The sequence below is a fragment of the Thunnus maccoyii genome, chromosome 18 (assembly GCF_910596095.1).
Source record: "Thunnus maccoyii chromosome 18, fThuMac1.1, whole genome shotgun sequence".
In the NCBI taxonomy this organism is placed as follows: Eukaryota; Metazoa; Chordata; class Actinopteri; order Scombriformes; family Scombridae; genus Thunnus; species Thunnus maccoyii.
In genome coordinates this window covers 487,845-514,099 of record NC_056550.1, presented here as the reverse complement: position 1 = coordinate 514,099, position 26,255 = coordinate 487,845, and the positions used below count along the sequence as shown (strand labels likewise).

At 38.3% G+C, this 26,255-nt stretch overlaps 1 protein-coding gene and 1 pseudogene across 1 annotated transcript in view; one reads left to right on the top strand and one right to left on the bottom strand.

Moving 5' to 3' along the window:
- Nucleotides 1–2,887, bottom strand: part of LOC121884991 (junction plakoglobin-like) — a 114,426-nt gene extending 111,539 nt beyond the window's left edge. The window contains exon 1 of the mRNA XM_042394144.1: nt 2,875–2,887. Coding sequence (XP_042250078.1) covers nt 2,875–2,887 — 13 coding nt within the window. The remainder of the gene's footprint in view (nt 1–2,874) is intronic.
- A 7,145-nt stretch (nt 2,888–10,032) lies between these two features.
- LOC121883460 overlaps nt 10,033–26,255 on the top strand; it is an 81,807-nt pseudogene continuing 65,584 nt past the window's right edge.

The window sequence follows — 26,255 nt, the reverse complement described above, 5'->3', positions numbered from 1 at the left end:
CAAACATCGATAATCTCACAAGGAGGGACCCAAAATCTTTAGGAGATTTTAAACTCAAAGTACAGAGAAAGTTAATGGAAGATCATTTTACTGTTGCTTCTGTCTTTAATAATTTTTTTCTTGAGTCTGTATATGAGTTAGGAAAAAAAATTACAAAAAATAAACTGGATATTGTTCCTATAGATGCTACAGGTCAGGTTTTCAAGCTCGTAGAGACTAATGAGTTACAAGTAAACAAAATCATCAGCTCCTTATAAAGCTCCAAAAGTAGAGATGCTTTCCAATTTGATACTATGTTTGTCAAATCACACAAAGATATTTTAACTCCTCCTATTGCTCATTTAATTAACTTGCCTTTTAAACACAGCTCCTTTCCTGATGACTGGAAATGTGCCATTGTCATGCCTATCTTTAAATCTGGAGACTGCCTTGAAGCCAGTAACTACAGACCATTAAGTATACTGCCGGTACTCACAAAGGTTACTGAGAAAGTTGTCATTAAACAACTGACATTTCTCGATTCTTCTTCTATGATTCTTTCCCATATGTCTTATTGCATCACATGTTGGGGGCAGGCTGGAGAAACAGCCATAAAACCTCTTGAGTCCTTATACAAACAAACTCTAAAAACTCTGGACAAAAAGCCAATGCATTTCCATCACTGTGGGGTACTGGAGAAATACAATTTACTGAGCTTTGGCAATTTTAGATTATTCTCAAATTTGTGCCTAGTTTATAAAATTTTAAATGGTTTGGCCCCTCCTCCACTATGTGACTCTGTGTACACTTGCTCAGTAAGTTCTATTAGATCCTCCAGAATATCCTCCATACAAGATTGTACCATACCATTTCTTCGCACTGCATTTGGGCAGTCAGCTTTCTCTGTGAAAGCCACAACTCAGCGGAATGCCCTACCTGATGATATGAAGAACTGTAGTTCCATCAATACATTCAAGGTCAAACTAAAAGATGTACTAAAGACCAATCAGCTGTGTGACCACATTATTAATTTCTAATTGACATTGTGGGTGTAGTGTATTTTGTATGGTGTGTTCTGTGTGGGGTTTTTTTGTTTTTTGTTTTGTTCTGAGTTTTTTAGTTTTTTCTTTCTTTTTTTTTTTTTTGCTTTGTAATGTTTGTTGTTGTGCTGTTGTATGTTTTGATTGTGGGGGGCTACAGATGCAAATTAGCTTCGAGCTAACTCCAGTGCAGTGCATCTTTAATGTTTAAAACTGCACACTGTCCCAATCAATAAATCAAATCAAATATATAAGCGCGAATGAGAAGTATTACCACAGTAATGGCACTCGTTCACTCTGGTTTGTGAAAGCAAGTAACTATGATCTCCATATGATCGCCATGATATGGCAATATGATCTCCATACCAAGCTGACTGGCTTCCTTGGTAATATTTGCCACACACCGCCACTGTTTTTATTTGGATAAATGACAACACAACAACTCGTGTCAATCAGAACACACTGAGATAAAAACTCTAACAGGCAACACACGGTCATCTTTTTAATTAACAAATCACTTGTGATCCTATGTTGTTTTTTAATTTTTGATAGTGTAGGAAATGTGTATATTGTGTACAACAAACTTTTCATTACAAAATACTGTAAGACTTTGTAGCTCTCTATAGAATATACTACGGTGTATTCTACAGGAATGAGTCATAGAAATGCAGCAGGAAAGCTTTCAGTGGGCTTTATTTTTGACATTTTTTCTTGTTTTTGGTTGAATATAGATGGATTCAGTGTGTTTATGATTTGGTAGATTGCTGTCCGTATGTTAGTTTTTAAACATAAACTGAAGAGTTTTGAAGTGAGGATGTAAATGTGTAAAATGTGTTGTGTTTGAGTAAGAAAAGTATTCAGGAAATTTGAAGGCTAAAGTCACTGAATGCTTTTTGTATAAAAACAATGCAAATGTGTCACAGTTTGGTTTGTAATTGTTGCTCTTGTGTATGAGTTTTGAAGATGCGAATTCAATATTGAACCACACATGTAACCAATTGCAAGAAACTAAGCTCTGTGATGCGATGAAATAGTCGTCAAATTGGTTCAAAATGATTTTAGCCTTTCTTTTGTTCCTCCTCTTTGCACTAGAAAGAACTGAATATCTTTAAAGCTGCACTGCCCATTGCATAAATGGGCGACAGACCTGGACTACCCCATCCTCTCTGTTTAGCATGGTGGCTGTCCTGAAGCACAAAAATTTCTGCTTCCACTCTGGCCTTTCTCCTGGGCTGGTCTCTCGCAGATTAAACTTCGACATACCGATCAGTTAGTGAGTTGCATGTCCCTTCTGACACCATGTAATGTCTGCGTGACATCGAACATAATTAAGAAGCTTCCTCTCATAGGCCATTTCTATTGCATCCTCCCATGGTGCTGCAAGTTCCATACAATACACAACATACTGTGTTTCTGTCCACAATAGAAGATCTGGTCTTTCATTAGAGGTAGCTATCTCCTGAAGAACTAGCCTATGAACTGTTTTTTCTAAATCTCCTCTCAATTTCCAGTCCCTCCATGCCTTTGGCTGCCCCTACATCATGCATGTTCAAAATTGCTCACTGCCTGACCTGTGCACCCTCATGAACACAATCCCATCTTGTTTCCTTTTTCTTAAACACTGTGTAGTTTCTCAAAGCCATGTGAGAATTGACCGTGCATTGTCCTATATGTAGTTAACAATCCCCCAGGCCACTTCATGGGGATAGGAATTTCATTTCAATCATAACCCCCCCTGCTTCATACAGTGGATCAGTTTGGGAGTGAAGAAATAAAGTATTTATTTTTTAAATGTAGCAAATATATAGGACAGATATAAAATTAGACCTGCCTGCTATGGTGACAGAGTACTTACTTTGCATGGACATCATTTCCGTCCACTGATATCACTGCCTTCACTGAACTCTGACCTGCAGAGAAACACAGGAATCATTAGGTTTGCAGACAGGATTGCATACAATATTCTAGTGAATCCTTTTTTGGAGGATTAAAGCTTTAATTACATGCAAAGCATGTTAAGGAATTAGTTCTTCTCAAAATCCTCAAAGAAGTCAGTCAGTGGTACATTTGCTTTTGCAGGGATCAAATGCAGTCTCATGTTTGTCTTGTTAAAGTTTGTGGCTGGTCAATTATACATTCAAACCGTGTTAATAATTGCCATATTGCATTGGCAGGTGTACTTTATTGATTGCTTCATGATATATGACATAATTTTGTTCATTCAAATATTTTGTGAACTGCAAACTTCTGGTTATTTAAACATAATACATACAACAACAATCAGATTTTTTCTTTAAACACACAATATGTAATTTCAGCCGCTAGGGGTCTCTCAATCAAAACAATAACAAAAGACCGAGTGTGATGACGGTGTGAAGTAGCAAGGGATCATGGGAGTTGTTGTCTTCATTGTTTAACAAGACGTTCAATGACTAAAATCCTTCATCCGGCTAAAAGATATAGTTAAAAACGACCAACATTTATCATAAAAATGTGACTTAAAACTGAATAAAAGTCAATTTATAACCTTTTCTGTTGAACAACCACAACATCAATGTATTATCTTGTATGTGTGAAAGTCACTCTTTGATAGACGCAATTGTAGCGGACAAACACAACGCCAAGGCATGCATCTTGTGCACTATACTCTTTGGTAGAGGGGTCTGACGCCATTGACAGGCGACCAATGAAACGGTCCGTTACCTTGATTAAAATTACAGATTTCTCTGGGTTTAAAAAATGTTGGAAACATTTGGGATAATGTAAGTACACAACTCAACAAAATATATAACATAGGTCTAGTTGTTTTTAGACATTATATGTGGAATAATTACATATTATAGCTTTATGTTAAAAGTGTAAAATAACATTCAGCACGTTGATAATGTATAGGAGCCAAATGCAGACAGAAGATGCACAGATACTGTGGTAAACTCAGAAAACTGAAAAATGATAGCAACAACAACAAAGAAAGTAGTTACATATCTAGAGAGTAAAAAACAGACAGGGAGCAAAAAGTAAAAAAGGTTTATTTTAAGTGACAGAATATTTCAGACAGGAGTTCTGTTCCTACCCACTCAGATTAACCCTCCTTTTGCTAGCTGAGTTTTTGTACATTAGCCTATCAATTCTAAGCACCAGCTCCCTCCTCAGGATGGAGCTACTGTAGCAGTCACAGGTGGGCTCCTCCAGCTGTTGTAACTCTCTCATCATTGGGTAATCCCAAATCAGGAGAAATAAAAAATCTTAATCTTTTTTCTTGGTGAAGGTTGATATTATATAATTAGTCATCAAAAGGGCTGCAGCCATCATCATTGCTAATGATTAGCTAGCTTCCCGCAGTCTGTCTTTATTGATTAACCAGCATAGCCATCAGACAAGATAGGTGGTCAATGTTAATTTAATCACCAAGGAGGCACACAATGCAGAAACTCTACATTTAATTTTCTGCCATGTTTGTGCTGTTCAAGTTAGCTGCTGCTGTCTCCCATCTACAAAAAATGTGATGTAATTGAGAGTGCATTGATTTAATGTGGATTGATAATGTTATTAAGGTATGGAGGTTAAGGTATGTCCACTGTGCTGGGGAGATTGAAGACACATTTAAACTTACCATGCAAACACACATGCACACAGACACACAGATATATACACACACACACACACACACATACACACAGAGGCTATCACAAGTGTAATACTAGTCATATATTGTATATTGTGATTGAGTGAAGGAAATAAGAAACTGCTCTGAACATGGTGGAGTGATCCTAAATGTCACTCTTCTGTTTTCTGCACTTGCACACACACACACACAAACACACATTGTATGAATGTAAGGGAGACCACAGCTGGGGTTGGATGTCAGATCTTTTCACAGCCAGAGGGAGCACCGTGGCATGACCTTTTTTTTTTTTTTGCAAAGACATGACATTTTAAAGTTTCATGTTTTTTGGGGCAGTTAGCAGCATGAAACAGGCGGAAAATACAACATATTTTAATTTGTTAGCAAACAGTTGCCTATTTGCGCATCTCCAACTCCTGAGGGAAATATCAGGCACTTTAGCTGCTAAATGTGCCACTATGTTCCATTTTACAATACCCAAACTTATGACTTACACCTGTAAACTAACTAGACAGCACGTGCCATTGGTTGATCTAAGATCTCATTTGCTTAAATTTTCTAAAACATTTGTAAATGGTAACAAAGAATGAGGAATGCTCTGTTGAGAAATGCTTCTGTATGGCACAAGTAACAAAGTGTTGTGAAGAATTTCACATATTGTTTTGAGTACTTCAACTGTCATTCAAGAACTGAGCCAAAGCAACTGAGAAAAACCTAATAGTTTCTTTGGGAAAAGTAAAAAGTAAATAACCGTCCCCCTTTTCTGACCCTACACCCCTCTGCCCTAATAATGTCTGTACTGTATCTTACACACAGTCATGTAGAGGATTGTTCATACAGATAATATTGATTATTGCAGCTTTAAAGTGAAAATGATTTTTATATTCTACAGAGGTCAAAGAAAACTTAAGATGAAGTAGATGTACTGTATGTTGATAGAGGACAGCTATTTTTACTTTGCTGGGTCAAGTTGTTGGAGCCTGACCAACACTGATAAAATGAGTCTTTTAAGATTTAGCTCCAGTATGTAATAGTCACCATCTTGTTGCTCCTTTCACTGAACATTTAATTAGCCTATGAAAAAAAGGAATTTAATACTAGATGATCAAGACAAGAGATATGATATTCAGACTCACACACACACACACTATCTGTAAGAAGAAGCAGAACAGTTTCTCAGTGTTTATGGTTTTAATAGACTCCTAATTAGCTCCCTCATTGAAATACTAGAGTCGCACTGTGTGTGTATGTGTGTGTGTTTTGCTCCTTCCCTCCTTCTGTCTTTACATTATTTATTGATTTTCTTTCCCTCTTCTTACAGTCCCCCCCTGAATCATTCCCTCCATCCCTCCTTGTCTTACTATTTTACTCTTAAAAGTAATTTACTATTGATTATTTTACTATTAAAGGTAATTATTTTACTAGTAAATGTAATACTGATTGATGTGTCAAGAAAAAATACATTTAAATAGATAGATAGATCTGATAGGTGGTGGATGACTTTGTTGGGCCTCAAACCACGAGGTCACACAGAGAGGGCCTACATGTAACCTGTGAGGCCTGACCACGAGGTGCTTGTTCCTTTGTTTCCCCCAAGACAAAGGAATAGCGCCAAAAATGCTGCTTAGACAATGGGAGTCCATTGCAAACTCCATTTCCAAGGATGCTTTGCGATTTTCACACCTCAGCAGGGAGCAGTCAACATACAGTCTCATTGGCGGAGACGCTCCTGTACAGCGGAGCGCCCTGAAGCACACGCCTTTCCCATGTCACTGAGCTAGGAGTAACTGCTGTTCCTCTTGGAGTCAGCTGACAAAAGGGGGTACCCCACGCACGTGTTTTCCCCTCATCGAAGACTCCCCTTGCCGGACGAGACGAGACTTCGCCCGTGTTCACCCAAACACATTCCTGGATCCGAGAGAGACCGCTTCTGCAACCAGCGTCCTCAAATTTCCTCGAAGGAAGTAACGCTTCTTCACCGAGTTGACTCTGCTGTTCTCTCCGCCACGCCGCCGAGAGCCAGCTGCCGTGCTTTTCGCCGACCGTGCGAGAACGGCCACCGTCTGCATCCGAGCCCAGGACGGAGCCGGACATAATGACGAATTACACACAAACCCAGCTCGCTATCTGAAGCAACCGAAGTAAGAGGCATAAGTCTGGGCAGAGGCAGTGTTAATTGTGTGTTCTTATCAGCATCAGTTGCTGTTGCTTAGCATTTAGCTCTTAGCTTTTGCTATTGTTTGTTGTGTTGTAAACGGACCGCCGCGTCCATTTCTCTGTTTACTCTTAGGAGTATTTTAAGTTTGCTGCCTGTTTAGTTGTGTTCACCACGCAAGACTGTTTTGTGTTTGTCCCACTCGGGACTACCGCTGTGTTTGTGCCATCATGAGGGAGAAAGTAAGTTGCTTTGTCAATCAGAAACCAGACAACGGGCGTTACAGACTGCCGTCCGTACGCACACTGTCTGTGGACAAAGCCGCTTCTCTTCCTCCCACGATCGCTTTCTTTCCTTCTTCCCTCTCTCTTCTGACTAACACATACACACGCGCGCGCACACACACATACACGCGCCGACAGCTTTTGCACATCTGATGGTCGGATAACGTCGGACAAAGCTTCGCTTTGTCTTTCCTTATCCGCCATCAGACACGTGTGTTTTACACAGAAGTGGGTGAGTGCAAGACGCCGTCCACCAGGCGGCGCCGTCTTGCTTCTGTCTAACCAAGACACCGCCACATTTCTGCCATCCGGTTCTCGCGCGACGTGACTTCCTCCCATAGTCACGTCCGCGTCGCGACCGGTGACGTCATCACATCAGGCCCCGTCGCCATCTTGTCACACACACGCACACACACACACACACACGCACGCACGCACACACACACACATGCATTCCCCTGCATGTGTCCAACCCTGCACATAGCTGTTGTGTTTTGTTTGGTAGGATTAGATTTTAGAATAGCTGTTTATTGAATGAAGCATTTGTTAACTTTGTTAATTTTGCTAAGTTTAATAAACACTGTTATATCTTTAAATAGAAGTTCTTCTGTCATTATTGTGTGTAATATTGTGAAAAGTGAAGGAGTCAGAGCTCGAATTCACCCTTCTTTGTTCATCCTTGAATGTTGATATCTCTCAGATATTAACATTCTAGGTGAACTCCCATTTATGAGACTACCTTGTTTGGTTATTGGTCCCGGTTTCTGGGTGGTGCCCCGTATTTGTTAATTCATATTAATAATTCTATTGTCATAATTAGTTAATTATCTTTGATAATTGATAATTATTGCAAATAATCAACTGTGTTCCTCACAGATCCAACAGTTGGTGCCTGAATCATTGATTAAGGTTAACAATATCTTATTTTCATAATTCATAATTATCTATGATAATCATGAATTATTGCTAATAACCAAACGCACTACTGCCCGTCCCAACAACTTTCTGTAGCATTCTTTGTCAGAGCAGAATTAAAGAAGTCTCTTGCTGAAAGTGCTTTGCTGTTTGACCAGCAGATGATTGAGGGGATGCGAGATGTTCTCCATGATTTTTAACAGTTTGTGCAGCATTCTCCTCTCCACAACCAGCTCCAGTGTCCCCAGCGAACAGCCAGCCTTACTGATCAATTTGTTCATTTTGTTAGTGTCCCTGCCTATTGCTCTTGCCACAACAGACTGGTAGAAGATTTGTAACATCTTACTGCACACATTAAAGGACGTAAGTCTGCTCTGTTCCTTCTTGTAGACAGACTCTTTCCAGTCCAGTCTGTTGTTGAGGTATCAAGGTGGATTAGCAATCAGACCTGGATATTTTATATAATTTAAATGGTCTCTAAAAAGTTATGTGTCAACCCATACGTTGTGACAACATGTCCCATGTTTTTATATCTTAAGACATCTTCTTATTCTCTGATCTGATCCTGTTTTAATTTATTGTTAACTCAAACTCAATACGACAGCTACAAAACTTTAAAAAACTTTTTAGTACAGTTATATAGGACAGAAGCATTGTAACAGTATTTTTTTTTTATGTAAACCCTTGTGCTTTGCTGTATTTGGCTTTACTTCCACATTATTTGGGGTCTCACAGACTCCACTGCTGTATGAGTAAAAATAAAACCAAATTTGATGAAGCATTATTAGAACTACTACAAATCCCAGTTACAGATACAAAGCAGATAAACATCTATTGTATTTACAGTAACCAGGTTTTACAGCTGTGGTTTGCAATCTAATGTATCATTTTCTGATTTCTGAAACATGTCATCAGTTCAATTCCTCAAGGTAACAAGCTAATAAAACAACATTAATTCTGTTGTTGAGCTGTTAAGAGGTATCAGGAGACAAGAACTAATTAGTACCAGGAGTGCCAGCTGATTGCTCAGTTGCATCCATTATGCTGATAATGCCACACTGCTTGTAAGATACAACACATATAACCAAATTAAAAAAAGGTCACACACTCTAAGATTCTGCTGATGATTATACCACCACTTCACCAGACCAGCTGGCTTTATCAGCTGGGCTTGACCCCAGCCTTGTCTGTTGAAATGTTAATTTCAATTAACATTATGGAATCCTGTATGGAATCCTGGAGTGTGTGACCAAATTTTTCAGATTTTGTGGCTTTTAATGTGAAACATCTGTACAGGAATTGTTGAGACTTGTTTACTGTAACCCTATCATCACATATCACTGAAAAAAAGAAGAGGAAAGTTTTTGTTAAAAAGAGAAACTCATCAGCAGAGTAGTTGGCATGTGGAATGTACACACCATCTCACCCTCTCAATGCTTTTTACCCAGCTTTTATTAACGATTGGTCTTTATTTGTTCTTATGAGATGTCATTTCACGCAGCTCAACCAGCTGGTGTACTGTACTTGAGTGAGGTTATGTTATACGTCATGTGCAGTCATATAAACACACACACCCTTCATGTTGCTCTGAGCGATAGGGTAAATCCCCACTAGGCGGAGGGGCCTGTAAAGAGCTCTTGGCAGGGAAGATGAGACACTTTGACCTTTCACCAGCTGTGGCTTCTAGCTAGTTAGATAAGTGAGCTCTGTAAAGCTATATATGCTTCACAACATTGACATTTGTATAACTTGCGGCTCATCCTCAGGCAATTTTTGGGTTTATGGAAAGAAACAGCAGTAACAGCAGAGAGTGTGCTCTCAACCTACACCAGTGCAGAACATCTTCAAGTTTATTATGGATGTTAGACCCTGCTACTGTGTAAGGTTAAGTGTTAAAAATGGTATTTACTGACAAAAATGCACACGTTGAAATAAAAGAAACACCACAAGCTTTTTATTATCTTAATTTTTCAGTATTATTTACTTCAATATTTGATAATGGGGCATGGATTTAATTTAATTTAATTCAATTATAACTCATTTGAAAGCCTTGTTCTTAGTCTCTCTCACCCAACCTAGAAAACTTTACAGCCAGTTCTATTTGTTATAGTGTACCGTCCTCCTAGCCCATACTCTTATTTCTTATTATCTGAATTCTCAGAGTTTTTATCAAACTTAGTCCTTAGTACAGAGTAATTATAGCAGGTGACTTTAATATTCACGTGGATGTCGATAACAATAATCTTAGCACTGCGTTTATCTCATTATTAGACTCAATTGTCTTCTCTCATAGTGCAAATTAACCCACTCACTGTCTTACCCACACCCTCGACTTTGTCCTATTACAGGATTACACACCATTAGACAAAAATGTCTTCACTAGATGTCTATCTGATAGTGCTGTAGCTAAGCTAGCTAGCTATGAATTCAGTGCCTTGTATCAATACTACAGAGGACTCTTATGCTAACTTTAGTCCCTCCCAAATTGATAATGCTGATAGTGCTGCAGGCTCACTGCAAATAACACTTGACTCCATCACCCCTTTAAAAAGGAAGGACATAAAACAGAAACCTCCATGATATAACTCCCAAACCTGCAAATTAAAGCAAACATCGCAAAAATTTGAAAGGATTTGGCGTTCCACCAAAGTGGAAGAATCGCGCTTAGTCTGGCAAGATAGTCTTAAAACACATAGGAAGGCCCTCTGTAATGCCAGAGCCGCCTATTACTCAGCATTAATAGAGGAGAACAAAAACAGCCCTAGGTTCCTTTTCAGCACTTTGGCCAGGCTGACAAAGAGTCATAAATCTATTGATCCATGTATTCCTATAGCTCTCAGTAGTAACAACTTCATGAGCTTCTTTAATGATAAAATCCTAACTATTAGAGACAAAATTCATCACCTCCTGCCCCCAACAGGCTCCGATTTATCCACAAACACAGGAACCTTAGAGATAGCTATAAAACCTGATATATATTTAGACTGTTTTTCTCCAATTGACCTTCCTGAATTAACTTCAACAAGTTCTTCATCTAAACCATTATCCTGTCTCTTAGATCCCATCCCAACTAGGCTGCTTAAAGAAGTCTTACCCTTAGTTAGCACTTCTTTATTAGATATGATCAATCTGTCTTTAGTAACAGGCTATGTAACACTGTCCTTTTAAAGTAGCTGTAATTTAACCTCTTCTTAAGAAGCCTCCTCTTGATTTAGGCATTTTAGCCAATTATAGACCTATATCTAATCTTCCATTTCTCTCTAAGATTCTTGAGAAAGCAGTCTCTAATCAGTTATGTGACTTTCTACATAAGAATAGTTTATTTGAGGACTTTCAGTCAGGATTTAGAGCATATCATAGCACAGAGACACCACTGGTGAAAGTCACAAATGATCTCCTAACTGTATCGGACAAAGGATTTCTCTCTGTACTTGTCTTGTTAGATCTTAGTGCCACATTTGACAAAATTGACCATCACATCCTATTACAGAGACTGGAACATGTAATTGGCATTAAAAGAACTGCATTAAGCTGGTTTAAATCCTATTTATTAGATCGATTTCAGTTTGTACATGTTTATGATGAATCCTCCATGCATGCAAAAGTTAGACACGGAGTTCCATAACGTTCTGTGCTTAGACCAATACTATTCACCTTACATATGCTTTCTTTAGGTAATATTATTCGGAAACACTCTTCATTGCTATGCAGATGATACTCAATTATATTTGTCAGTGAAGCCAGATAAAACCAATTAGTTAACTAAACTCCAAGCATGCCTTAGGACATAAAGACCTGGATGACCTGCAATTGTCTGCTACTAAACTCAAACAAAACTGAAGTTATTGTGCTTGGCCCTAAACACCTTAGAAACACATTATCCAATCACATAGCTACTCTAGATGGCTTTGCCCTGGCCTCCAGCTCCACCGCAAGGAATGTGGGAGTTATCTTTGATCAGGATATGTCCTTTAACTCTCACATAAAACTAATTTCAAGGACTGCCTTTTTTCACTTACATAATATTGTGAAAATCGGGCATATCCTGTCTCAAAAAGATGCAGAAAAATTAGTCCTAGTTCTAGGCTGGATTATTGCAATTACTTATCAGACTGCCCTAACAAATCCCTAGAGAGTCTCCAGCTGGTCCAGAATGCAGCTGTACATGTACTGACAAAATCTAGAAAAAGAGATCATATTTCTCTTATTTTAGCTTCACTGCATTGACTTCCTGTAAAATCCAGAATTGAATTTAAAATCCTTCTCCTCACTTACAAAGCCCCTAATAGTCAGACACCATCATATCTTGAAGAGCTCATAGTACCATATTATCCCACTGGAACACTGCGCTCCCAGAATGAACTTGTGGTTCCTACAGTCTCCAAAAGTAGAATGGGAGGCAGAGCCTTCAGCTATCAGGCTCCTCTCCTGTGAAGCCATCTTCCAGATTTGGTCAGGGGGGCAGACACCCTCTCTATGTTTAAGAGTAGGCTTCAATTTTCCTTTTTGATAAAGCTTACACTTAGGGCCAGCCAGGCTTGCTCATGGGGGAATAGTTGTCTCTGTAAATTAAAGAGTACAGTCTAGACCTGCTCTATTTGAATAGTGCCCTGAGATATAATGTAATTATACCATGGTCTGGGTGAATACTCTTTTCTGATTGGCTGGCAGGTGTGTGTTAAAACCATGTATCGCACACGTAGTTCAGCTCAAATTTTATCACTGTTCTATATTCATCCGCTACCCAACCTGTAACAATAGTAACATTAAAGAGCACAGCTGTCAAACCTTACTCCTTATGAAGTTTTGAAGAATGCAACACAGAAGAAAAAAAGAAATGGAGAAGAAAAAAAGAAACCAAGTGAAAAATGGCATAAAGAACTGACACCTGAAGAGCTTAAAATGAAAGAAGAAGAGAGGGATGAGATTAATACAAAAAAGGCAACAAATGGGCAGCTAATATACTGAGAGGCTTTCTCTCCCAAAAACAAAAGAACACTGATTTGGAGACATACTCTGCGGTTATGCTTAATGACACCTTATGGGAATTTTATGCCTCTGTTCAGGATGGTGGCAAGTACAGTGTGGCAATTTGTTATGATAACGGTAAGCTCTTGTCTCATAACCTTTCGATTTTGAGTGCAAAACTTTAACCAAAAATGTGAATGCTTGTATTTTCTATTGCTGGAAAATGACTTTGGTATTAGTGGGATAATTAACTTGTAGGTGTGTGTTAAACAGTTTTAAGGCACTTTGTGTCGAGTGGTTCTTTGCCTCCATGTTGTGCCTTAAAACCGTTTAACACACACTTACACGTTAATTATCCATTACATAATACATACAATAGAATCTTCATAATATGCAGTAATATAGGTAACCATTTGCATAAGATAATTATTTTTTTCTGCAAAACATGCTCAGTATACGTAGTAAAATTTGTATACATAGTATACAGTATATACGCAGTGTACATAGATACATACTTTTTTTTTTTTAAATGCACTGAAAGGTGCACCAGTGTTACAAATTAGCCTATAAGTACACTTGACATTGAGTTTCAAATGCTAAATGTTTGCACATAGCCTTGTTAGTTCATGTGTTTACTACAAACTCCACAAATAACACACCCAGTCATTCTGAAGAGCAGTGGAAAGAGAAGTGGTCAAGGAAGATAGGAGGCAAAAAACAGGCACATAGCTTAACAGCAACAACAATTCCTTGAAATCCTGGTGCAGGACAAAAGACAGAAAAGGGATGCATTTTAACATAATGCAGTTACAAGTTAGTCATTTCAAAGCTGGTTTTCAAAGTCAAACATTTCAGTGTAATACATTCAGTGGTATTTAACAACATTAAAGTATTCAGTAGTGATAAAATTTCAAAGTGTGGTATTCAATTGCTGATATAACTCAAATTATTATTGCAATTATTTGCTTCCATAGTTGTGTATTAGCAGCACTTCAAAAATTGTCCTGACAGATTGTGTAAAATGTTAGGGAATGATTTAATTTGAATTTTTTAACTTTAATTTATATCAGCTTTTGTACATCTGAGTACAGATTCAAATCAGAAGACTGTGAAGCTCTCAAAGTTCCTACACTGTGTGACATTGAGGTTACAGACTTTTAGTTGTTAAAGCAAGCCCAAAATCATGCCTCTAACTTTAATATATGAGCATCTGTAATTGCAGTGTCACAGATAGTGTAGGAAATTTAAGGCTCAGATTTCTCTCACAGTTGTTGACTTTGAATCTGAACTAACTAAACAACCTTTTTTCTCAATCTTCAGTATTGTGCAAAAATTCTGTAAATTATTGATAAACAGTGTGGAAGGAGAGGCAGGAAACAGCTCTAAACAGTCTCAACCCTTTATTGATGTGCAATACAGGGGATACAAACTCAAAACACACACAAAACACAGATGTAAAACACAGGTAGGGTCAAGAAAAGTAACTTTGTAACCCACCTCTGTCTCTGTTACACTGTCCTTGCCATCCCTTTCCTACTTGCTGTGCCCTTGACTACATGCTGAATCTCCTAATTTTTTTACAGCAGCAGATGCATAATAGTGAGATAAATGTAGCCTGTGGAATTAGATGCCACACAGGACACAATTACTTCAGGGGTTCTTGTAGCTTTAATTTTATTGTTGACAACATTTGCAACAGGTCATTTTAACAGTGTGTAAGCTACTGAGTCCTTTTAGAGAGCAGCTCATGTGCTTTCACAGCTGGTGGCAGATTTAACACAAAAAATGATCTAAAAGAAAAATAACAGAAACAAAATACGGCAGTGGGCTATGACTATCAACAGAAAACAAAATAGAACCAGACAAATACATAGTTAACAGCCATAAACCCACAAAAATACCCTGTCAATGTACAAGGTATACTCGCAAAGTACACTTAGGTCTACATTTTTCATAAGTTTCACCAACCCCACGTGGCACTCCCTGGAGATTGCACAACTCAGTACACTGCAGTGGCGGCTGGTGACTCAAAAAATTGGGGAGGACAGGAGGAAAACCAACATGGAATCTTACAAGAAACTGCATCAAACTATATCATTGTCCCACCTAATGAAATCGGAGGGGTGGGGGGCAATTTTATATGCCAATAAAACAATTTGCTTGAGTGGTGAAAAGGCTGCTTCTTTAAAGACATTTAGCATATACATAATGTCTCTAAACAAAGAATTGCTCATTTTAGCCATGGAGTGGATCAAATGTCATTTTACCAACAAAGTGAAATTCAAATTTATAGTACTGTTCTATTGTGACAACAGATTAATGTTCTCATCAAAAACAGACAACATATCACGTGATTTACACGTGTTTCCTATATATTTTCTTAGTATACAGAAATATATAAACTAGCATAAAGCTTATAATGTGATACAGGTTCAGATCAGTGCTGAATACAAGAAAGATTGAACACTAAAAACATTCAGATCTATAAGTGTAGGTTCACATCAGAAAGAATTAATGCATGTATCAAATACATGACTTACACACTCTGATCTATGTGCACGCCATACAAAAGAGTCTACAAAGCTGACATGTCAACACTAGGGGTGTTAACATGAACACAAAACTCACGGTTCGGATTGTATCACGGATTTGAGTCACGGATCAGATCATTATTAGGATCAGCCAAAAAAAGGGGGAAGACAAATAAAACTTTGTTTTCTATTTATCTGTAACACACTTACATCAAAACTTGATGATAACAAACATTCACCGCTAACGCCAGTTAGCAGCTAGATGCTAATTACACATCAAACAGCAGGTAAACATAACTCAAATGTCACGGACCCGTTAGATGCTGGTTTGATTGTTGCTCTTCAAAATCCCTGTTAGCGACACGCTGTCTGCCCATGACTTGTACTTACAGCAGTTTGTTTACTTTGTCTTAAATGAGACATTAAATTTTGCAATTAATCTACAGTTCATATACCTGCCGAACCGTAGGAGGCAATCCGTACGGATCACGGATCAACTACAATCTGTTCATTATCTGACCACTAATTAACACTTTTTATTCTAGTTACTTTAAGCTTATTACTCAATATACGGCCCAGCTTAAAACCGAACTAAAGAAACTGTCAGAAGCAAGCAGCCAGACCTCCTGCACTCATTCACTAATCACACATCAACAGGTGATTGAACAACCACTCAATTAAAAACGAATGAATGCGTGAGTCCAGACAGCTCACTGTAACCTCTGTCTCTATGGACCAGCCTCCACTGGTACACTGTCGTTTACCTTCAAACAGAGTTCAATAGAATGTAAAATCAATACAGTTTCTCTAGTAACAAAATACAATAGCACGGTGTGGCTTTATGCACGCTAACATTACCTTGCTATGCAACTGAGAACACAGTGGTCGACGTCTGGTGCCAAAATTCCCAGGACATCAACTCCAGGAATGTCTAAATCAAACCATCTCGTTAAAATATCGACAGATAATGTCCTTTAGGTATTTGTACAGGGATATTTTACAGTATGTTTGTATTTACCTACTACTCTACACAACAGAGTCACAGCACTCTAATTTATTGTTATTGTTATGATTGTTGTTCTTCTGTCCCCCCTCCCCCTTTCCCTCTCTCTTTCTCTCTCTCAACCCATCCGGTCAAAGCAGATGGCTGCCCACCAAGAGCCAAGTTCTGCTTGAGGTTTCTACCCGTTAAAGGGGAGTTTTTCCTTACTGCTGTCGCCAAGTGCTTGCTCATGGGGGAATTGTTGTGTCTCTGTAAATTAAAGAGTACGGTCTTGACCTGCTCTATTTGAAAAGTGCCTTGAGTTGACTTTTGAGTTATTCTGACTGCAAGGCAAGCAGTGATAGAGGATCAAATCATTTATGTACTGACAAACAAGAACCAGACCCATAAAACTAACATCATGCCTGCCTGTTAGGGATATAAACAGTTTGGCCCTTTAACTTACTAACTAAAACATATATAGCATATACATACATATATGTAAACACTGAAACACTGATAGGAGAAGCAATATTGGTGGGTTAAGAAACAGAGACCTCAGGACAACATCTAATGAAGTTGGCTGCTAGCCAAGTTCTACAAACTTTTTTGGCTTGCCCCAACAAACTCTGAAATAATGAACTTCAATTCAACATGCGACATGCTGCAAACAATATTGTTGTGCAAGTGATGTCTGAGTAATACAATGTCTTGGTGTTCACCTCAAACCTGCATCTTATCAGTCAGCTTTCTCTCTGCCTCTTTTGCCTCTGTCTCTTTTTACTGGAAGGTGTGCACGCACATATACACACGCACAGAGTATCTTCTTTTTTCTTTTGTGGTACACCACTAGGTACTAGTACAATCAAGTGAATCAGTGTAATTAAACACAGAAAAGTAACTGACAGTGAAACTGTATCAATGGCTGACGATTTTGTTGGGGGGGTCAAATTTCCCTCTTTTGTACATTGGGGGGACATGTCCACCAGTCCCCTGTGACAATTACGCCCATGCTCAGAATGCAAGAGACTGCTTCATGTACATGTTAAAATATTAACAAAATTACTTTTTCATCCTACTGTTTGCAGGATTTATAAATTCCTTTTACAAACCAGGTTATCATCCTGATTTCATCTTTTTTTTGTTTAATGTACATATTATTGCAACCCTATTTTATTATTATAATACTTAATTTCCCTTCCCAGCACCTTTATCAACATGTCTCCATTTTATACAGCCAACCCTTTGTGGCTGTGTATTGTGTGGCCTCCTAAGCATTCTATCAGTGCATAGACTGTAAAAAAATATGGAAGTAGTCACTGTGATGTCACCCATTGGTTTGTGAACTGCCATTTTGAAGCCTCGAAACATGTTTGCCTATAAGGAAAAGAGAGAAGTAACAGATTTCTTAAGGTTTGAGAGGACAGTCTCCCAGGTTCTGTTGTTAAAACTGGGTGAAAACAATAAGAGAGTTTAAGAAAAACCTTGCATTGCAGAACCAATCCAAGGTCTTTAGGGTAGCCCTTCATACTGGGGCGGTGAAATGCAGTTCACTACAGAGGAGAATGGGGCGGGGGGGCATCATTTTCGGTAATGCGTGTCCTTGACAAAAACGTTTGTTAGTGGCCATTTTCATCAAGCAACTACCGTACATTTAGAAATCCACAGACTTTGGTTGGCGGAGATCTCTGATTGTCTGATATCACAAGACTAGCGTGAGATTAGCAAATCTGTCTATTTTGCCAATCCAGGTGTCAGAACTCATAATCATAGAGTAATATATTTGGTGTGCCCAAATATTTTTTTCACAAACACACACTTCACACATTTTTACTTGTGTATGCCGTGAAATGCTGCACTGTAGGCTGAAAAGGAGAGCAGAGCTGTAAAACTAGCAGGCTGAGGTGTACAAAATGCAGTGGAGTCAAGAAAGGATCAGTATTTGATCAGTTTTATATAAGCTGATACATTAAAACATGCCTGGATGAGCCCTGACACTGATGTTTAGGATTGGCATGGGACATCTCTTACGACCACCTAAAATTCTTACAAAAACATTTTGCCCAGTAGACTGGTTATGAGAGTACCACATAGCTGCAATGTCTACAGTTCAATAATGGACTGTTGTTGCATGTCATTCTCTCTCTCTACCCGTTTCCTATCCAACAGTTGAATAAGGCAAAAAATGTAAAACAATCATTTTAATCAACTTTCATTAAACCTGAGCTGCTCACTGCATTGAGTTTCAGTGAGTTTCAAGACTTGACAAAGGAGGAGTAGTTGGAGCTGTGTTTTTAGATCTGCCTATAGCATTCAACACAGTCAGTCATGATGTTTTAATATCAAAACTCTCTAAATTTAACTTCTCATCTAGAGCTCTTGCATGGATGTCTTCATATTTATCTAATAGGATACAATGTGTTAAAGTTGGTGACACACTGTCCAGTAACATGAAATGCACAGTGGGTGTTCCACAAAGGTCAGTGTTGGTTCCCCTTTTATTTAGCCTATATATTAATGATCTCCCTCAACAGTGTCATGATGTAGAACTATAAATGAATGCAGATGACACCATTGTGTACACACAGCTGAGTTAGCTGCTGCTAAGCCAACAATTGCATTAGAAAGGATCACACATTGGCTTGATAAATCATGTCTGAGACTAAGTGTAAACAAGACAAAAGGTATGTTTTTCTCTAAAACTATGGTACCACCTCCTAACACTGATATTCTCATCAAAGGTGAAAAGACTGACATAGTCACTGACTTTAAATATCTTGGTGTGACACTGGATCCAAATTTGAACTTTAAGAAACATGTTTTAAAAATGGTTAAAACCATAAAGTACAAATTTTAGAGAAACTGTCTCTCTTTGGATGCAGCCAAAATATTTATGCACGCTATGATTCTTTCCCATATGTCTTCTGGCATCACATGTTGGGGGCAGGCTGAAGAAACAGCCATAAAACCTCTCGAGTCCTTTTACAAACAAATCTAAAAACTCTGGACAACAAGCCAATGCATTTCCATCACCGTAGGGTACTGGAGAAATACAATTTACTGAGCTTTGAGAATTTTAGATTATTCTCAAATTTGTGCCTAGTTTATAAAATTTTAAATGGTTTGGCCCCTCCTCCACTATGTGACTTTGTGTACACTCGTTCAGTAAGTTCTATTAGACCCTCCAGAATATCCTCTATACAAGATTGTACCATACCATTTCGTCACACTGCATTTGGGCAGTCAGCTTTCTCTGTGAAAGCTACAACTCAGTGGAATGCCCTACCTGATGATACGAAGAGCTGCAGTTCCATCAAGACATTCAAAACCAAATTAAAACATCTACTAAAAACCACTCAGCTCTGTAACCACTGAATCTAAATTTCATCTTTGGTCTTCTCATTCACCCAAATAACCTTTTAATTTGACAAGTTTACATTATTAATTTCTAGTTGACGTTGTGGGTGTAGCCTATGTGATGTGCTATTGTGTGTAGCTCTGTATTTTGTATTTTGTACAATGCATGTTTTTTGCTTTGTACTGTTTGTTATTGTGCTGTTATATGTTTTAATTTTAAGGGACTGCTTGAAGCTAAATCTGGTACAGTGCATCATCATAAAAACTGTACACTGTCCCAATAAATAAATACAATACAATAGAACACTATGTTTCTTAATGAGACTATAGTACTCAACACTATGATAATCATAAAGGAACAAGAGATAAAACTGAAAATTGTAGACCAAGAAAGGATTTAAGATAAATATGCTGCACAATGCAATTTACCCCCAAATCTACTCAAGTTTGAGAATTGGGTCCCCTTTCCTTTGGATCAATTTGGGATAGTTGGTCCAGTTGCTCTCATATCTGTTCACCTTCTGATCATTATCATCATTTTTTTTTCTCTTTTGAATGGTCAGATCTATGTCACATTTCAAACTGTTTCAAAAGCAGGAAATCAAACATCAAATCTCTTAAAAAAATGTTTTCCTTTTTTTACTTCCTTGAACTAGATGTTCCCATGATTGATTGCCATGAGATGTGGGTCTTTGGAGGCTGTTGAAATCTGTGTAATTCCACAGGTAAGATGTGTGGTATATGGAAGGAAGTGTGGTCTGTAGATAGAAATTAGGGACTGGCCACTGTGACTGTGTCCACATGGGATTGTTATATGTGTGTATGTGTAAGCCTGTGTGATCTTGTGTCTTTGATGTGCTGTGTGTGTGTCTACTAAAAGAAAGGTTCCTGTCAGAACAAGATGTGGGTTTTTGACATGTGGTGATAAGCTTTCAGAAAGAAAGCACAAGGGAAAACATTTTTTTTCCTCACACACACTAATACACACACACCCATGAACAAAAATGCATACACACAAACCCTGCACCGTGCCTTACCAACAGCAACAGCGATCAGAACCTTGATGTGAGTGTGTTTCTCAGTGACAGCAACAGCACAGTAAAATGTGTTTCTAACCATGATAACGTGTTGGAGGTTGGAGATTTGTGGAATGTTATTAATGACAAAACTAACTAGAAATGCATTTCCTGCGGAAAATGCGTGTGAATGCTGAAAACTGCAATAAATCGCAAAGCATTGCTGAAAATACCAAACACTTGTTCAGGATCCCCATCTGTACAAATAGAACTTGATTACCATGGCATGTTACATTTAAGAGATTTAGCAGTTAATAAGTAGTATGGCAGTGTTTTGTTTATGACCACAAGGTGGGGCTACTGGTGCCATGATTCAGTATGTTGTGCAGATTCTCATGTAAAACCTGTGTACCAAGTTTCATTTCATTAAAGACAACAGAATTGCTGAAATATCAAGTTATAAGGTTACTTTAGTGCCCCCTTTGGGTAGAACTTTATGAAATCTTACACACATCTGTAAGGTCACCTTGTGTATGACATTTCCGAATTTGGTCGCAATCCGATTCAGTTTTGAAGAGTTATTGACCATTAAGTGCATCAAGCCACGCCTTCAAAAGTTTGCTAACCAATAACAGACAAACCGTAAGTGATATCTGAAAACAAATGAATAAGTTGTATTTGGGGTCCTTTAAATATGGTATGTACTAAGTTTGGTGAAGATTGCATGAAATATGTGCCAACAGCAGCAAAACATATGTTTATTAAAAAAAACAAAATGGCGGAATTAATTTAAAGGCGCAAATGGGCGTGGCCTATATCAATCTAATCAGCATCATCCAAGGAACATACTGACCAAATACTTATTTGATAGGTCTTAAGGTTCATGGGTTATTAGCCAAAAGGCTAAACGTGTAATAATTGACCACATGGTGGCACTATTGGTACAATGTTTTAATATGTTTAGCACTTCGACATGGGACACCTGCACATCAAATATGAACGGTTTAGCACTTTTAGTTTTTGAGATATTAGCTTTCAAACATTCCTCCCATAGACTTCTCATTATAAATTTTAATATTTTAAAGAATTATATAAAATCACTGGAATATGCTAGAAAGCTGAAATAATAATAATAATAGCATAGATGTCCCTAAAGAGCTGAACATTTTGATATTTGAATGGTTTCAGTCACTCAAAGTATGGAGGAGTCGAAAGCTTGCAAAAAACATACGGAAGAATAATGAGAAAAAAGATTTGGATAACAAAAGTTAATCTGCAAGTCAGGATTTGAGAGCATTAAAGAACAGATTTGTAAACTTAGGTCACAGTTTAAACACAAAATCCTCATTTGGAGCATTCAATTTTAAATCCACTCTGTTTCCTCCAGCTGTTTTGTCAGTTTCAAAAATATCAAAATAAAATAAGACAATAAAATTGTGAGATTGTAATTTTTTAATGTCCGTGTTTTATCTTTCAGCGGAACTTTTTTCAGTGCCTATACTTGTTTCAGTGCCAATACAATGTTTTCCAATACAAGTGTTTCAATGCCAATGTTTTCTTTTTCAGTTCAGGTTTTGTTTTGAATGCCAAATTTTATTTTCGATGCCAAAATGTAAATGTCAATGTTCTGGCCCCATACCCCAATACATACATAACCAATCCCAATTTAAGGAGAGAAAGATTGTTGAGAGACATGCAATAGCCTGCCTGTTCAATAAGTGAAAATAATGTTATCTATCACATGTGAACTAGCAAACATGATAAAACACGTGTTTGTCTGTCTAACACCACAGCATTATTTTATAATGCAACAATGTGTCTGCCAGATACAGTTGGTGAGCACAGGTTTTGTATAGGTCACTTCAGGCACAATGGCACCAAACCTTGCAACCTCTCCATGGGAACAAGGCTCCACCACCAGTCTGCTGTTTGCCAAAACAGTTCCAGCTGATTAAGTTCTCCTAAAACAACAAATTGTCATTTTTACATTACTGTTTGTTTATGGATTAAACAAATGAGATACAATGTGTTTATCAGTGAGATTTACATTTGCCGCTAGATGTACCTTGTCACTTTGGACAGAGCCAGGCTAGATATTTCACCCAGCTTCCAGTCTTTATGCTAAGCTAAGCTAACCACACCCTGTCTCCAACTCTTTACTTTACACAGAGACATAAGATTGCTATCCATCTTCTCATCTCTCTCTTGAAGAGTATTTTCCAAAATGTTTAACTATTCCTTTAACATGGGGATAACATGGTCTCTAAAAACCTATTTTTTTAACATCCTACCATTATTACATCCCACCCTCTCCTCTGTCACCACTCTTTCACTCTCTCTATCTCTGTGAGGGAAATTGCTTTTATACTTGAGCTGCCCTTATGGTTCAGTTCAGACATCCTGCAGAGGAAGCTCATGTACATGATCTAATTTTTCTGGTCATTACTGTGAGCTGGTGAGGGTAGTAGTAGTAGTAGTAGTAGTAAAGTGTAGCTTTCCTTTCATTCTAGTACTTGGAATATCTGTGGAATTTCCTCGTGGAAGTTTTGATTTTGCATAAACGCACAGCATTGTTATATCGCTGTCAGCAAAAGCTGCATTCCAACTCCTCCCTCCTCAGAAAAAAACTATGGCTCATGCATCTGCCTGAGATCCAGAAGTGCAGTGGTAACAGGGAACATCACTGCTTGGAGCCACAGATTGACAAAGCTTAATTCCTTCAAGGTCAAAATACCTCTCTGTTCTTCTCTGGCTCTCACAAGACACAAAGGAGCGCACACACACTCAGCAGTGTACGATTTTATCAGACAGGAGGGAATCTAACAGAGAGAGGAGGAGGCAGAAAAAGCAGACTGAGAGATTTGATTTGTCTCTTGTCACTGACCCTGTCAGCTCCATCATCACAACCCAGTACACCTACTGTTTGTTTGTGTCTCTGTTTGTGTGAGTCATCTGCACAGGCCTGACCGTCAAATGGCAGTTTGCCTCTGAAATGCGCAAACACACACACACACACACATATACACACAAGCCCTATTACAGTATTTCACCCAGCTGTGTACATCCCCTATCCAATAACACACCATATAGGAAAAAAACACACGAATACACACACTCAGAAAAACTTGCAGTAGAATGGCAGACAGTCACCTGTTTTTATGATTAGTTTTCTGACATTGTTACTGACAGAGAGAGAGAGAGAGAAAGAGACAGAGTATTAATGTGTGTGTAACTATGAATGTGTGTATTTGTCATATAAAATCTTTGTAGCTTCACACACTTTGGTAATGTCTGGATTCTTGTCCCAAACACAGCACAGAAGCTGCTCATATCAAAGTTTAAAACAATCTTCACTTAAATGTTTTTTTCAGTTCTAGATTGCTGCACAGAGTGGAAATCTGAGTTGGACTTCCTGGCACAACCCTGAATTGGTTTTGCGCCCAAGGAATGCAATTTGCATCAAAATCTATCTCAACATCAGAGATGCTGGAAGTAGGGGTACGGTAACTGCAAGGCAAATAAGTTTACTAAACAATCAATAAAAAACTGTTTTTTGAGAGTAGCATTTTAGCTTAAGCAGTCAATAAAACATGGTTGTTCTTTAAATGGTTGAAATCCACCCTTTGTTGTTTTTTATGATATTTGATTTCATTTTAGAACATTCAGTGTATTTTCTGTGTATCTGATGCAGAAACACAGAGGACGTGATGTAGCTAGGCACGAAGAATCACAGATATTAGTGACCGGTAATGGATGTGTTTTTAGTATGTTTCCTGCTGCCATGCAGGCTCACTTTGGTCTTAGTTACAATATATATATTATGTACGGGTTCACTGTAAATTTCAGATGCTTTGTATGTTCAGTGTTTTAAACTTGGTGTGGTGGTGATGGTGCTGGACAGTTAGATATGGAGCTTGCTCCCCATCTCTCAATTTTCTGTCTCAGGTTATAGGGCATATGGATTAATTATATTATTCAGTAAGTTATGTCATTTCTTGTTTCTGTCACAGATCTGGCAGTGTGACATGCTTGGAGTGCGGTCTTCACTGAAATCCTGTTTGTAAAGCACTGCCTATGGCCTGTTCAGAGTTACTCTTGAATGTTTTCGGTTTCTCTCTCTCTCTCTCTCTCTCTCTCTCTCTCTCTCTCTCTCTCTGTGTGTGTGTGTTTCTGTGTCAGTATGTTTTACTGTATGTGTATGTACAGGCATACACACATGTATATGTATGTATGTATGTCTGTATGTATGTATCAGTGGCGTGGCTGGTGACTCAAAAAATTGGGGCGGACAGGAGGAAAACCAACATGGAATCTTATGACAAACCACATCATACTACATCATTGTCACCCACCCGATGAAATTGGAGGGGTGGGGGGCAATTTTATATGCCAATAAAACAATTTGCTTTCAAAAACAAAAACTTCTGAGTGGTGAAAAAGGCTGCTTCTTTAAATACATTTACTGTATACATAAGAATAAGAAATGCTCAGAAGATCTGCGATTCGATTCCCGGCTCCTCTGGTCTGCATGTCGATGTGTCCTTGGGCAAGATACTTGACCCCAAATTGCTCCTGATGGCTGTGCCATCAGTGTGTGAATGTGTGTGAATGATTAGATTTCCTCTGATTGGCAGGTTGGGACCTTGCATGGTAGTCCCTGTACCCATTCAGTGTATGAATGTGTGTGAATGGGTGAATTTGATTCATAGTGTAAAAGCGCTTTGAGTGGTCGGAAGACTAGAAAGGTGCTATACAAGTACAATCCATTTACCATTTTACCATTTAGATTAATCAATGAATGAAAATGTTACTTGCAGCTCTACTTCTGAGCTCAGTCTGAGAAACAAGTAACTATTGTGCAAAAATAAAAACACCTCACAGTTGTTTTTAAAACAAAGAATAAATAAGTAAATAGGACAACAGATTTACATTTTATTCACCACCACTGCTACAGATCACAAAAGCAAACTTGGAGCTCAACTTTCATCCATCATTCAGTTCTCTCTGGTTTCTGTGATCATAACCTCAGAGAGCTGCTAGCATGCCTACTGAATCTTGACAGCCACATGCGTATGGTAGTTGTGCATGAAAACACCTGCACTCATTGTTTTATGTGTAATCCCACACACCAACGTCATCTTGATGTGCATGATTGCTGGTTGTTGCAGCTCAGGACAAGTCATCAGGATACACAGTGGTGGAATGGAATTGAATGGTGGAATACATTTACTGAAGTACTGTACTTGAGGTTCTTGTACTTTACTTGAATATTTTCATTTTATGCTACTTTATACTTCCACTCCACTCTTAACCGGAGATGGAATATTTAGGGCAGCAGAATTTCAGCCTGATTCAATGGCATCGAGACATGAGAGAAGATCAGACAGACAGAGAGGCATGAAT